This window comes from Microcaecilia unicolor, chromosome 1, assembly GCF_901765095.1.
Source record: "Microcaecilia unicolor chromosome 1, aMicUni1.1, whole genome shotgun sequence".
NCBI lineage: Eukaryota > Metazoa > Chordata > Amphibia > Gymnophiona > Siphonopidae > Microcaecilia > Microcaecilia unicolor.
The window spans coordinates 460668700-460684464 of record NC_044031.1 but is presented as its reverse complement, the minus strand read 5'-3'; the positions used below and the strand labels follow the sequence as shown (position 1 = coordinate 460684464).

At 44.5% G+C, this 15765-nt stretch overlaps 1 protein-coding gene across 1 annotated transcript in view; it reads left to right on the top strand.

Moving 5' to 3' along the window:
- The window catches only part of LAMA1 (laminin subunit alpha 1), a 357026-nt gene that overhangs the window by 127602 nt on the left and 213659 nt on the right, over positions 1–15765 (top strand). The window contains 5 exon segments of the mRNA XM_030213227.1: positions 3550–3710; positions 4009–4149; positions 5711–5881; positions 9799–9900; positions 12006–12217. Of these exon segments, the coding sequence (XP_030069087.1) occupies positions 3550–3710; positions 4009–4149; positions 5711–5881; positions 9799–9900; positions 12006–12217 (787 nt within the window).

The window sequence follows — 15765 nt, the reverse complement described above, 5'->3', positions numbered from 1 at the left end:
TTTAAATTGCTGCATCGATTAAATATAATTAAATACTTTATTGGACCATCAGTAGTGAATCATCTTACAGGGGAAGAACTCATTTCTGCTCCTGGGTCACCCAATTCGTCATAGGCCTGTTATATTTCTTGTTTTTATTTGCATTTAAAAAGTTATTTATTCTTAAGCACTCTTCAGTTTTCTGTAAGAACTCAAAATATGTCAACCTACTTCAGGGGAGTTGGTCTGCTCGAAAAAACTTAAGCATTAAAAAAAAAAGATTTTACATGTTAAATACTTTTTTTTTAATGCAGCATAACAACATGCACGTTAGTGTTCCTTTTCTTCTGTCTACGCAAAGCACACTACAGCAAAATGGCAACCGCTTCCTATGTACAAACTTTCAGTATAGTCCCATGATTCCTGAAGACCAATCAGATTTATTGTATATTGTCTTCTGATAGTACATGTATTTTGCATGCTTCTGATCCTCAGGCACTTTTCTATAGGGTTTCCTCTGTTTCTTGCTGATGCTGGAACTCAGACTGAGGGTTAAATTTCAGTGTCCTCCCTTACCCTCCCTACTTCCTGCTTTTGTTCGTGGCAGTATCACTTCCTACCTCTTCACTGCTTAGTGTGTTGACAGCTAGTCTTTCTAGACCCATCTCATCAACAAAACTTTCAAAATCTGATGTTTTTGGAAATTCCTCACAAGATTCATGAGATGCTATATCTGCCAAAATCCATTTTACGTAGTTCTCAAAGGGGATCAGTGTGCCTGATTGTTGCTACTCTCCAGCCTCCCCCTCCGCCCCACCTTATACGGCCCATGTCATCTTTTTCCCCTCACTTTGATGGGAGAAGACTATTTTTTTCACATTTTCACTGGAAATTGCAACTGTTGATATTCTTCTCTTAAAGAAATCTCTCTTTAGCTGGGCTGTTCTACAGGAGACTGGAGACTGTTCTCTCTGTTCATCTCAACTAATTCTGATGCTGACACTAGATCTCCAGGAACAACAGCTATCTCCTCCCCTCTGCTACTACCACCATTTCCAAATGTACCCATTCTAAACATTGTAGTTTGATTAAATTAGATTAGCTCTATGAAGCAAGAACTGTCTCTTTTATATAGTAACATAGCAACATGTGGAAGGCCATAATCGAAAGGGATGCCCAAGTTTTGTTGAGGATGTCCTCGCAAAACATCTTGATCGAGGGGGTGGGGAAACCCGTATTATCGAAAAAGATGGATGTCCATTTTTCGTTTTGATAATATGGTCGGGGATGCCCAAATCTTGAAATTTAGGTCGTCCTTAGAGATGGTCGTCCCTAGACTTGGCCGTTTATGATTTTCGGCGATAATGGAAACCAAGGACATCCATCTCAGGAACGACCAAATGCATGCCCTTTGGTTGTGGGAGGAACCAGCATTTCTAGTGCACTTGTCCCCCTGATATGCCAGGACACCAACCGGGCACCCTAGGGGGCACTACAGTGAACTTCATAAATTGCTCCCAGGAACATAGCTCCCCTTACCTTGTGTCCTGAGCCCCCCAAAACCCACTCCCCACAACTGTACACCACTACCATAGCACTTATGGGTAACGGGGGGCACCTAGATGTGGGTATAGTAGGTTTGTGGTGGGTTTTGGAGGGCTCGCTATTTCCTCCACAAAAATAAGGGGGTATGGGCCTGGGTCTGCCTGCCTGAAGTGCACTGCACCCACTAAAACTGCTCCAGGGACCTGCATACTGCTGTCATGGACCTGAGTATGACATCTGAGGTTGGCATAGAGGCTGGCAAAAATATTTTGAAAGATATTTTTTGAGGGTGGGAGGGGGTTAGTGACCACTGGGGGAGTAAGGGGAGGTCATCCCCGTGGTGGTCATCTGGTCAGTTCAGGCATATTTTTGTGGCTTGCTCGTAAGAAAAACAGGACCAAGTAAAGTCGTCCAAGTGCTCGTCAGGGACGCCCTTTTTTTCCATTATGGGTCGAGGACGTCCATGTGTCCCGCCATCGCTACGCCTCCGATACGCCCCCTTGAACTTTGGCTATCCCTGCGATGGAAAGCAGTTGGGGACGCCCAAAATTGGCTTTAGATTATACCGATTTGGACGACCCTGTGAGAAGGACGCTCATCTTCCGATTTGTGTCGAAAGATGGGCGTCCTTCTCTTTTGAAAATGAGCCTGATAGTAACGTAGTATATAAGAGAGATGGTTCCTGCTTCATAGAGCTAATCGAACGTCTGTATATCTAATCTATATGTTTAATCTAATGTCTAATCAATATGTCTGTAGACCACTGTGAATGTCTGGTAGCATTTTGAAATGATAAGTTGTGGTAATAGTAATAGTTGACTATTTCGCTGCCTCTACCTATCTGTTCTCCCTATGATCACACTCAATGAGTAAATAATTAAGGCTGGTATCCCCTAAGGCTCAGCACATTTAGCTGCACTGTTTAGTATCTATTTGCAACCTATTGATGCAGTCCTAATAGAATCTGAGTTCCTTTACTGTTTTTATGTAGATGTCATCCAGTTTTATCTTTCTTTTGCTTTCAGCTGTTTAGATTTATTGTAGACTGCTGAATTGTTTCCATACTGTGATGAGGTAGAACAATTTGGAAAATAAAAATGAAGCTTTACTCGTTAGCTGTAATCAAGTTCCTGATTTACCTTCACACTTACAGTCTGGTAAATGTCTAACCCCCCCCCCGATATTTAAAAGCATTTAGCCGGCCAGGATTGGCACCTGGCTGGTTAAATGCCTCATAACTGGCTCTCTGGCTACATTCAGCAGGGGATAGCCGGCTCTGTGTCACTGAAAATCACCGGTTAGTGATTAGCAGAAGGCCGGTTATATCGTCCAACATAACTGGCTATCTGCCGATTTTCAGCCCCATTTTAGCGGCTATATTTGGCCACATGAATATGTGGGATTTCTTTGGCCAGTTAGAAGATAACCGGCTAAATCTGAATATCAACATAGCCGGTTTAGCCGGTTATCTTCTAACTGACCAAAACTAAATCGGATATTCAATGCCGGTCACCGGAAACGGCCCGGCATTGAATGTTTTAGCAGTGACCGTGGGAGTTAGCCAGGCTAACTCCCATGGTCTGAATATCAGTCCCTTACCGCATGTATTAACTGAAATACGGAATTTAGGTGTTGGTGAAGCTTCACATTATCGAGGAAGGCTCTCCACAGAGTGGATGAACACAAAATCCCATGGGGTACAGATATAGAAAAACAAAGTGGGAAGTGGAAGCTTCACATTAGAAGTGTTATTAGAGTTGCCTTTTGTAAGGTTTATTTGCTTCGTTGTTGAAACAGTTACTTTCTTCTGATGAGTTTACAGTGGTTCTACAATATATGGTGGTGGTCTTGTTCTTTGTAAATTTGTTTACTTGGACCTGCTGTCATCTGCAATAAAAGTGCTTCAACTTGTTCTCAGCCCTGTTGCATATTTGCTAACGTGGTGGCTATTACGTGACAGTGTTAGCTCAAATCTGTTTACTTAGCAGCATTAGGAGTAATCTGTGTGAACTTTTGTAATTCTAGGCTCCTTTTCGGGTCAGTGCCAGTGCAAGGAGGGCTATACTGGAGAAAAATGTGATCGCTGTCAGTTTGGATACCGGGGTTATCCCCACTGCGTACAGTGCAACTGCAGTCTAGCAGGTAGCGTCAATGATGACCCCTGCTTAGATCCCTGTCTTTGCAGAGTAAGTGTACAGATAAACTGAATGTTGTTTATAGTGCCAAGCTCAATTAAGACTCCACAAATGTGTATTGTGTTTTTTTAAAAGGTTATTTTCTGGTTACAATAGAAGTTCACATGTTCGGAAAGCTAATTTCTAAGTCTTGGGCAGAGCTCTTTCTGCTATAGCTGCCATCACCCTTTCCCTAATTTCTTTCTTGATGGGTGATTAGTGTGCAAACGTTTTCTGTTTTCTTGCTCACGTTTTTTGTGCCGGTGATGTGTGTTTAGAACAGAGTTAACATGATTTGTTTATGCTTCAGGAAAATGTGGAGGGTGAAAACTGCGACCATTGCAAGCCAGGATTTTACAATCTGCAAGAGAGGAATCCTCAAGGCTGCACTGAATGCTTCTGCTTTGGGGTCTCGGGAGTCTGTGACAGTCTGTTTTGGCATAGAAGTCAGGTATAATACTGTGCATAAACACACTATCAAATTACTCAGTATAAGTTTAATTTTAGTGGTTGGTTTAATTTTCTTTTTGCATTTTTGTTTATAGTTCAGCATTTCTGCAGAGTTCACTCCCTATCTGTGATTTATTTTTGTTACATTTGTACCCCGCGCTTTCCCACTCATGGCAGGCTCATGCGGCTTACATATTGTATACAGGTACTTATTTGTACCTGGGGCAATGGAGGGTTAAGTGACTTGCCCAGAGTCACAAGGAACTGCTTGTGCCTGAAGTGGGAATTGAACTCAGTTCCTCAGTTCCCCAGGACCAGAGTCCACCACCCTAACCACTAGGCCACTCCTCCACTATGATTGACATATCTGCTGGCTTATCTGACATTGAGATTGGCTTATTGACATTGGCTTATCTGCTGTTTCTTAGCAGGTAGGCGGTACCCATAGATCATTCAGTGATCTACTGCTTCATCGCTGTCGCTAGACCCATCTGTTTCATGAGCCTCCATAATTCAAGTCTCCATTGCTTTCCAGTGTGGCAGTGCAGAGAACAGTATCAAACAGGGATGGGCTGTTGTTTGCGACAAAATGTAATTTGTTGATAATGCGCACTCTTCTTAAAGAATGCACACTATGAGCCGGATTCACTAAATGGTGCTGTTTTATATATATTGAAAAAACTGGAGATTGTGTACATTTTTTTCATCAAGGAAGGGATGGATACTGGCAGATGCAATCTAGTGTATTGTCTTTAATTAAAGCGCATGTGCATGCAGGTGCAATATAAAATCTTTGCACGTCCCAATATATTGTACTGATAATTATTGTTCCACATTTTCTAACAAATGATCTTTGGCTTTTAGGTATTCATAAGCGATGGCATGTGTTTTGTGATACATTTATTGTCAGAATGGTCATTTTGCGTGTGTCACGATTTTGTAAACACTTCTACTGCCTGCAATTTTTGTTGAAAATGTTTTCTTTTTAATTACCCACTGGTGTAAATATACTGTAGGTGCAGGATCTGTGCTTAAAATTCACATGTGGCTCAAAAAGGGGGCATGGAAATGCGAGGGTCTTGGGCATTTCAGGGAGGATTGGGGGGCGTGGTTTTGAGTTAAACGTGTAATTATAGAAAAATGGTGCTACGTGTGTAATGTTAGGCAGGGGCATTTGCACCACATTTTTATTGATGCAAATGGTGGCACCTAAATTTATACACAACCTCTTCGCTTAAGTGTTGATTCTATAAAGTGCACCCAGCTTTAGGCACGCCTTATGGAATACCGCTTAAGTGGGATTTTTTGGCACCAATGTTTTTTAGGTGCCATATACAGAATCTAGCTACAATGTGTACTCTTTAAGAAGAGTGTATGTTTGTAATGATATTCATGCCAGAATGAAAAAAAAAATGACACAATGTGTTTTGCTCAAAGAACCTAGTCATAAACTTCTAGATTAAGTTTTGGATCAAAATACAATTAGATTTAACTTGTATGTATGACTTTATTAATGTTGTAAGCAATCTGTAATTAAGATTTTCTCTTCTTACCTCTGCCAGGTGTCAGATAGTGGTGGCTGGCTTGTCACTGATCAGTATGGCGCTAACAGGATCCAACCCCAACATGACCTCTTTGACCCCCACCAAATTAGCATCAATAATACAGAGGTTAGGAAAGATCTGAAGTCTACGTACTACTGGACAGCACCAAGTGCATACCTTGGGAATAAGGTACATTTCCAAAATTCTTTGTCAACCTGTGTATATACAATACATTTTATGGGCACAGTGTATTCTACTGAAGATACCAACCATTTGAATTTACTTCACTGGCTTTACTTACAGATCTTGCTTCTAGTACAAAACTTGATTGACAACTCCAAAGAGGATTTTGGGTCACTAATACAAAAGATGTGGCGGGATCGATATTCAAAGTGATTTTTCTGGCCAGAAATGTCTCCTGGCTGGTTAAATTCCTAGCCTGTCATATTTAACAGGACTTAACTGGACAGTGCCACTGAAAATGTCTGGTTAGTGCTCAATTCGAAACTAGCTTTTTGGGGGCGTTCTGGGGACAGAGTCAGCACTTGGCCAGTTAAGTGCTACAATTCAATTAAGTGCTGTTATCGATGCTGATTAGCTTGTTAAGCAAATTAAGTTACGCATGTTATACAGTGCGCCCAGATTTCATCGCAAATCTCTAGGCATGCTATATAGAATCCGGCAGTAAGTGGCTATTCTGTAAAGAAAACTACACACACACTTTCTGTTATAGAATAGGAACTAAGTCTTCATTTACATGTGTCCATTTAGACACATCCACTCATTCCAGCTTAGAGGCCTGTGTAAATGTGGATCCCTAAATGTGCGAAATGTGTGCATATTCTGGGCACGTCCCTGATCTGTAGTGTCCCTCCCATGTCAATATCCCCCTTGAGATGGACATGGGGGAAGCTACTGCTTGCCCTGGGATTGGTAGCATGGAATTTTGCTAGTAATTGGGTTTCTGCTAGTCACTTGTGACCAGGATTTGGCCACAATTGGAAGCAGGATACTGGGCTAGATGATCATTGGTCTGACCCAGTATGGCATGTTCTTTTGATTTATGTATGTGTTTAGGTTATAGAATAGTGACTAAGGGCAGTTGCACACACAACTGCAAATTAGTGCCAATTAGTGTTAATTAACTCCAATTATAGCCAATAATTGGCTGTTAAATCCAATTAACAGACAGTTATAGTAATTTGTGCACCCAACTGACCTTATTTTATAACAGTGCTTGCAAATTTGGGTGCTAACCCTCAAATTCTAAAGAGGGTATATATCCCAGATCTGCGCCCAAAATAATTAGTTATTGGGCTCCAGTGATTTAATTATTAGAGTTAACAAACACTTAATTGGCACTAATTATAATTTGGCTGCTCACTATTCTGTAAAAATGGGCACCTAAATCAGACCGCGCACAAGTTTAAAAGGGGGTTTGGCCATTGGGGGGTGCGGCCATTGGGGGGTGCATGGGCAGGTTCGGGGCATTCACAAAAGATGTACATATTGTTACAGAATAGTGGGGATCCACGTCCAACTTGTATGCCAGGATTTATACTAGCTTTCAGCTGGCATAAGTCCTTGTATCCAAAGTTGAACATGGAATTTGGTGCGCAACGCTATTCTATAAAGAGCGCTCATCCCAGAGAACCCTTAAGCTTGAGTGCCAATTTTTATCGGTGCCTAATTTTTGGTGCCATTTATAGAATTTCCCCCTAAGTGTCAAGTGTCAATAGAATCTGGGGATATGTGCCCATACTCCCTGGATTCTATATATCATGCCTAGCGTTCTGTGCTGAAATCTAAGTGTATTCCATAAGAATGCATGTAACTTAATTGGCTTAACAAGCTAATCAGAGTTGATAACAGCACTTAAGCAATAATGAGCACTAATTGGCAATAATTAAAATTTACACTCAGAACTCGCTAAGCATATTCTGTTTTGAACTGCGCCTAAATTCTAATGCATGCAGTTCAAAATGGGTGTGGTTATGCGCGGGGAAACGGGTGTTTCGTTGGTGTTCTAAAATTTACACGCATAGTTATATAATATGGCTCAGTGTGCGTAAATCTGTGTGCAGGAATTTACTCCATGTTTTTGTTGGTGTAAATGAAGGTGTGTAGTTTTAGGCATGAGGATATCAACTAAGCGATTCTATAAGGAACTCCTTATAGAATACGCTTAGGCAGAACTGTTTTCCGTGCAGATTTTCTAGGCACCATATATAGAATCTGGCCCATAATGTGAACTTTTTCCTGATAAGGTATGCATGCACAATGGTTTGGACATGTGTGATGACTCATGCATGTGCCCTTACAGAAGAGGGCACTCTAGTATCTGCAGACGACATTTCGTTTCAAACAGCCTGGCACTATCATTTAGGCAGGAAGAACTGGGAACAGTGGGAGAGCGAAGAGGTTTTTATCTGCTGGCAACTTCTATGTTGTAATACAAGGGGCTGATAGTCAGGGCACTTATCCAGTGGTGTGCTGGAGCAGGCTCTCACAGGCTCTCGAGAGCCGTTTGTTAAGTTTTTAAGAATTTTGGGAGCCGGTTCTCCATGGCTACTTTAACAAATGGATCCCAAAATGTGGGCTTGGGCCCCTCCTGAATTCTCTTTTACTTTGCTGGCGAGAGAGAGCCCCCTGTTAACAATTTACCAGCACACCCGTGCGTGACTTATCCTGCTACTAAATAGATAAGTGCCAGCAAGCAATACCGTCTTTCCCCGAAAATAAGACACTGTCTTATATTAATTTTTGCCCCCCAAAATGCGCTAGGTCTTATTTTCAGGGGCTGTCTTATTTTTCGGGGAAACATCGGGGTTGGATTGGGGTTGGCCCGCCCACCCTCCGTCGCTCCCGGAACTAACCTTAAACGCCTCCTTTCACCTTCGCAGCAAGCAGCAGCAGGGCAGGCCACTCCTTCCTTCCATGTCCTGCCCTTGCCTGACGTAACGTCCACGAGGGCGGGGCACGGAAGGAAGGAGAGATCTGCACTGCTGCTGCTTGCTGCGAAGGTGAAAGGAAGCGTTTAAGGTTAGTTCCGGGAGCGATGGAGGGGGGGGGCCCGGCGACCTCGGGTGTGGGGGGGGGGGGGCGGCCCGGGGGCAGCCTTGTCCGGCTCTCGGCGGCCCTGCTTTCAAACAAAAATTTGCTAGGTCTTACTTTCGGGGGAGGCCTTTTATCTACCAATTCAGGAAAACCTCTACTACGTAGGTCTTATTTTCGGGGGATGTCTTACTTTCGGGGAAACAGGGTATATTCAGGGGCACTAACTGGCTCATGTTGCTGAATATTTCCCTGGACCACCTCAGGTCTGGACAGTGCCAGGGTGGTGATGGAGATTAACCAATTAGCAGCCATATTTAGATCACTGATCAGACAGCAAAATGACTGCCATGGTTCAATATCAGCCGACAAGTTTTATTATTACATAGTAATAGTGTGGCAACACTAGGCAATCTCAATTTGTTTAAACAACCTGATAATCTCTATTTGGGATCTTGGTTTGGACCAGGGGTTCTCAACCCAGTTCTTGGGAGACTCTCAGCCGCTCAGGTTTTCAGGATTTCCACAACAAAATGCACGAGAGAGATTTATGTACTGTGGAGGCAATGCATGCAAATGTATTGCATATATATTCATTGTGGATATCTGGAAAACCTGACTGGCTTGCTGTATCCCCAGGACTGGGTTGAAAACCCTGGTTTAGACTTGTAGTAAACAGCTCTTCAAATCTACATTGATACCTGTTACCACTCTGTTTGAGTCATGTGTTTGCTTGCCAAGGGCATACGGAGAAAAACGTTTTACCTATCATTTCAATCATTTGACAATATTTTTTTCAGTAGGTTTCACTTTGCAGTTTCTCAATGGGATCGCTTTCATTTCATTTCATTTTAATGCATGCAAACAACATGAAACAACATTGACCATAATGAAATTCTTACTTGCTTGTGGGCCGTTTGCATTTTTAGTTATTATGTTGGTATTCTGTGGCTCATTGAACCTTGTGTGAGACACAAGTGTGGTGATCATTTTGTGTTTCTAGATACCTCTATCTGATTTTATTTTCTTTTTCTAATTTTGCTTGAGTGCAGCTGTCAGCCTTCGGTGGATACTTGAACTACACTGTGTCTTATGATATTCCAGTGGAAAGCACAGACAGTGAATTAGTTTCCAATGTGGATGTAATTATTCAGGTAACCTTTTATTTTTTTCATTTCTTTGCTGATAGTAAAGATCTTTATTAGCGAGAAAATGGAAAGACAATGCAACTTGATATACCACCTTTCTGTTTACATGTTATATACAGCTACTTATTTTGTACCTGGGGCAATGGAGTGTTAAGTGACTTGCCCGGAGTCGCAAGGAGCTGTGGTGGGAATTGAACCCAATTCCTCAGGTTCTCAGACTTCTCTGCACTAAGCACTAGGCTGCTCCTCAACTTCTATTGTGGCATCTGAAGCAAAAGAACAATGCTGCAGTGCTTAATGCTTCCATATTTACTCCTGCTGGAATTCTGTGCCCCCCCCAAAAAAAAATCAAAATTCTGCACAAAAAAATTCAAACTTCTGTACACAGAATTTGCAAATTCTTCAAGTTTGTCATAATTTAAGCTATATTACAATCCTTCCTCCCTGTATACAGATACCATCCATATTTTTCCCAGCCACCCTCCCTGCATCTATAGCATCCACCTTTATTACAGCCCCCTCTCTGCACCTAGACCACTAGGGCATGTTAAGGTTCGGGGGTGGCGGTAGGGGGGAGCCATGCAGCCATGCTTTACTGTGGCCCGTTGCTGCATTATTTTTCTTTTATTTCTCCTCAAGGCACAGATTCTGTGCGAAAATGGTGAATCCTGTGCAGCTGGGGAATTCTGCTCAAATCCTGTGCTCGCAGTTGCGCAGAATTCCGGCAGGGGTACCTACTCTTAATAGTCCATGAAATGAAATGATCTTATGCGCAGTTCTAGAACTGGGTGTGTCAATTTGCGCATGTTTTGCACATGTAAGTGCACAGAAAAGTGGAATGTGTGTAAGTGCACTATGCGCTCTTCTATAAGGGCTCACGTAAGTGCTATAGTTTGTATCTGTAAGGGGGTGTACAGATAGGCAGAGCATTGGAGAGGCATGCATGGGGCTGTTACCTATGCACACAACTTACAGAATATAAGGGTCCTTTTACTGAGCAGAGGGAAAAAGGGCCCTGCGATATTGGCGGGGGCCATGTTTCCCACGTGCCAGGGCCCTTATACCATAGCAGGTAAAAAGCCCCTAAAAAAATGGCCAAGCGGTAAGAGTACTCTTACTGCATGGCCATGTAGGGGTGGGAGGGGGGAAAGACATACAGCCACCCATTGAGGTGTCGGTAAGGGCCCCCGTGGTAACCGGGCAGTGTGCGGCGATGCCTGATTACTGCTGGGTTAGCGCCACGCTATTAGGTTAAAAATATTTTCCAGCACACCGGAAATGGCGCACGCTGAAGCCGGAACTACCGCCAGTGGCTGCACTGGGCTGGCGGTAGTTCTGGGATAGCGTGCGATAAGCCTGCATTGGGCTTACTGGCGCTTTGAAAAAGGATCCCATAATAAGTTAATGCACTTTGCATGTTGCTCTCAGGTACGCTTATTTACATCTGCCATTGACCTGGCATAAATGGGTGTACTTACCTCTAGGCACGCCATTCACTGTTCCCTCTAAGTTGAGCAGGTGTTCTCCATCTACAGTCCTGCCAGTGGGGGGTGCTGTTTCACTATCACGTTTTCAGTAGTAAGGGACAGACAAGCTCTTCAGGATCCTAGGAAACCTGCCTGTCCCTAGTGATTGAAAATACAATATTGAAGCACCACCCCCTACTGGTAGCAATGCAGTTGGAGGACTTCCGTTCAGCTTAGAGGGAACAGTAACGCCAATGTATTCTATAATAGAATCTGTGAGCCCAGATACCGTAATAAAATAGGCATACCCCGTACAATGGGAACAAAGGCAGAGAGAATTAACAGCACAATGTGGAAAAGTCCAACAGAAGCAATGATGTTAGCCCAAAAGTGGCATCAAGGAAGCGGCTTGCTTGAAGCAATTTAGAATACCAGACACAGGCCATGTTTCGATAAACTTGCGTGCATCAGGGTCATTCATGAGTAATGTAATATAGATATAAAATATGGACCAATGAGGAAGTGGCTAGGCATCCTGTAATAGAATTTGTGGCTGTACATGTACAAAATTTTCTATGCTACAAACATTGGGAATTTTGTAAAACTTGCAGCCTTACAACTGATATCTGTACTTCATCATTTTAGGGCAATGGACATGTGTTAAGTACAAGGTCTGAGGGGCTGTTGTTACAGCCCTATGAGGAACATACCAGTGAGGTGAAGCTTGTACCAGAGAGCTTCATAGACTTCAGTACTAAGAGGGCTATCGATCGGGACAAGCTGATGATTGTTCTAGCAAACATAAATAGTCTCCAGATCAGAGCCAGTTACAATGTTGCACAGAGAGCCGTCTACAGGTAAGTAAGTCAGAAGCAAGGGTACTGTAAAACTCCAATATAAAAGATAAATAACTTAATCCGATCGGATATGCTTTTAAGCTCTGCAGTTTTCTAGCATTTTATTTGCCATATCTAGCTGTCAGAGCTTGTAAGTTACTGTGATAAGATTCTGGTAGTATAATAGACAGTGCTAAGCATAGCAGAGCAGTTCACTGATGGGTTTTAGCACAGATTTTTTTTATGTGCTGTGATTCTCATGTAGCAAAGATCCTAGTGCAAAACAAAAATGTATTTATATATTTATAAGGTTTATATCCCACACCATCCAAAGTTCTGGATGGGTTATAAAAAATATACAGTACAAAAATTACAAAATAAATTATTCCATTTTCCTACATATATACAAAAATACTATTATAACCAGGGCTATATCAGACTTATTCATAAGTTAATGACCAGACTATATAACCATATTGATCTCGTACACATACTGGTCATTAGATTACAATACCATTGCGAAATATGAAGTGTGCTGTTGCACTAACATTCTGCATTTCCAGACAAATTACTGTGCTGATAAGGTGAATCTGGAATTATTTCCTGTACCGTAGGTGAAGTAAAATTTTAAACACCCATTGACTTCAGTGGTAAGATAAAAATGTAGCTTGTTTGGGTATCTGTAAAGGATTCTAGATCCCGTGTCACACCTGGCCAGGACACTCTGTACTTGGGGCAACAATTTAACCATTGCCATTTTCTTAAATGACTGAGCAGAAAAGGAGGAAGGGCGACACATGTGATCAGCTAATTCCTTGTCATCAAGCAGATGAAGCCATTACGTATGGGTTATGTCCATCAACCAGCAGGGGAGACAGAGAGCACTCAAACTTTCACAGTGCCCTCTTGGCCAGCTAGCTCCACTGCCTCTTCAGTATTCTCTATCTCCCCTAGCAGGGTGGCTGCAGCTTGTTCGAGCTCCAGAAAAATCTGCCGGGAGGTGGTTCCTGGCTTGCCAGTTGTTAACCGGAGTGTTGGAGGCTATAGCAGCCTCACTTTAAAGGCACATAGGTTAGCCCTTTCCCTGCCTTACCCATACCTCTGTGGATGTGGACATATTGCCTTGCTTTCCCTGTCCTTACCCACCAACAGTGGATGCAGGCATATAGGTTCGCCCTTTCCCTGCCTTTCCCACTCATCTGAGCCTCCGGAGTCTTCAATACCTCTGCTTTCCTCACAGCTTAAAAAAAAAAAAAAAAGTTGCGTCGCGTTTTTAAACGCAGAGATGCTGGAACAGAGGTTTTTGACCTGATTTTCAGCATGATCGTAGTTGTACACTAGATTCTTTGAGGTAAGAGTGTTTTCCAACTCCTCCGGGGTGGGCCCGCGATCAGGGCGATTTTGGCGCGAAACCGCCATTTTGGATTTTACCGCCGTTTTTCGGCGATGGCTGCGGACAATGTAAAGCGCTGTTCCACTTGTGGCAAGCGCAAATCAGCAGCAGGGCTCTGTAAATCGTGCTGTTCTGGCGTTGGAGCCGGCCCGAGCATGGCGAGCGATGTTTCTTCCCGCTCTGAGCTGGCAGCGTGCGCCATTTTGCTTACACCGCATGGCGCGGCCTCCGTGGACACGGAGAGACCTGAGCCGGGTGGGGCACCTCGAGATGAGGTTATTTCAGGAGTGGCTAGCACCGGACAGGATTTGGGTGCTCAGGGTAAGATTTTCTCCCCGGATTTTGTGCTTTTGCTGCATAAAGCATACATGATGAAAGAGCCCTTCCTCAAGGGTCGCCTGAGGCTTCTCTGATTGCCCCCCCGATGGATTCTGGCCTGGGACTGCCCAGTGAGGCCTTTTTCCCGGATGCTTGGCCTAAAGATAAGCGCAGAAGGGTTAATTCCCCTTCAGATTGTGGTGCACCTTTTTCCCCCCCCGTGGTCGGGGTGTGAGGATTCGGAGAACTCTGACAGACGTTCTTGGTCTGAGGAACCAGAGTCAGGTGCGGATTTACCACAGGATCTGGATGATCCCTCCGCGGTGAGGATTTTCCACCGTGATGAGCTGCCAGCACTTTTTTCAGATACCCTGCAGGCCCTCTCGATTGAAGATCCTGACAGTGGCATGGCCTCCTCGGGTAATCCCAGGATGGCTAGTACCAAGAAAGCTGCTCGGGCCTTCCCTTTGCATGACTCCATCCTAGAGCTTATTTCGGCTCAGTGGGCTGACCCCGAGGGACCTTTGAGAGTTTCCAGGGCTATGGGGCAGTTATACCCTCTGCGTGAGGGACATATGGCACGTTTTCAAATGCCTACAGTGGATGCCCTAGTCACTGCGGTGACAAAGAGAACTACCCTCCCTGTTGAAGGAGGTGTTGCCCTGAAGGATGTTCAAGACCGTAGGCTGGAAACAGCATTGAAACGGTCCTTTGAAATTGCAGGTCTCACTGTTCGGGCATCTGCATGCAGCTGTTATGCTGTTAGAGCCTGCCTAGCTTGGCTGCAACAGGCAGTGGCTCAGCCCGGTGATGGAGCGGAGCCCTTCTTGGATGTGGCTCCGCGGATGGAGGTGGCCTTGTCCTTTCTGGCTGATGCCCTTTATGACCTTGTCAGAGCTTCGGCTAAACAAATGGCAGTAGCAGTGGCGGCTCGCCGTCGTCTGTGGCTACGACACTGGGCAGCGGACATGGCCTCTAAGCAAAGGTAGGTGAAGTTGCCTTTTCAAGGACTTCTCCTATTTGGTGAGGAGTTGGAGAAAATTGTGAAAGGCCTGGGTGATCCAAAACCCCAGCGCTTGCCCGAAGATAGGCAGAGGCCTTCCTCTAAGGGCCAGGCGGTCCACTCCTCGTACAGACCTCGCTTCCGTGAAGCTAGAAGGTACCGCCCGGGGAGTTCTGCTGGGTTCACTTCACGTGCCCGTGGTCAGCAGAGGAACTCCTTTCGCTCGGACAAGCGTTCCGCAGCCGGTGGCTCAAGACCAGGAGTTCAGGGGCGACCCTCTCAATGACGGTGCGCCGGCCCTCTCCTCGATGCCTGTCATCGGAGGACGGCTTTCCCTCTTTGTCGAGGAGTGGGCCAAGATTTCCTCAGATCAGTGGGTTCTGGACCTGATCAGAGATGGATACAGAATAGAATTCAACGCCCCAGTAAGAGACGTGTTTGTGGAGTCCCGATGCGGTTCTGCCGTCAAACGGGCGGCGGTGGAGGAGACTTTACAAGGTCTGATTCAGTTAGGGGCAGTGACCCCGGTGCCTCCCGCCGAGCAAGGCTGTGGCCGATACTCCATCTACTTTGTGGTGCCGCGAAAAGGTGGGTCCTTTCGCCCTATTCTGGACTTAAAAGAAGTGAACAAGTCCCTGAGAGTGCGGCATTTTCACATGGAATCCCTGCGCTCCGTCATTGCGGCGGTACAGCCAGGAGAGTTTCTCACGTCTCTAGACCTGAAAGAAGCTTACTTGCACATTCCGATTTGGCCCCCGCACCAGAAGTTTCTGAGGTTTGCGGTGTTGGGAAAACATTTCCAGTTCAGGGCCTTGTCTTTTGGCCTCGCCACAGCTCCCCGAACCTTTTCGAAGG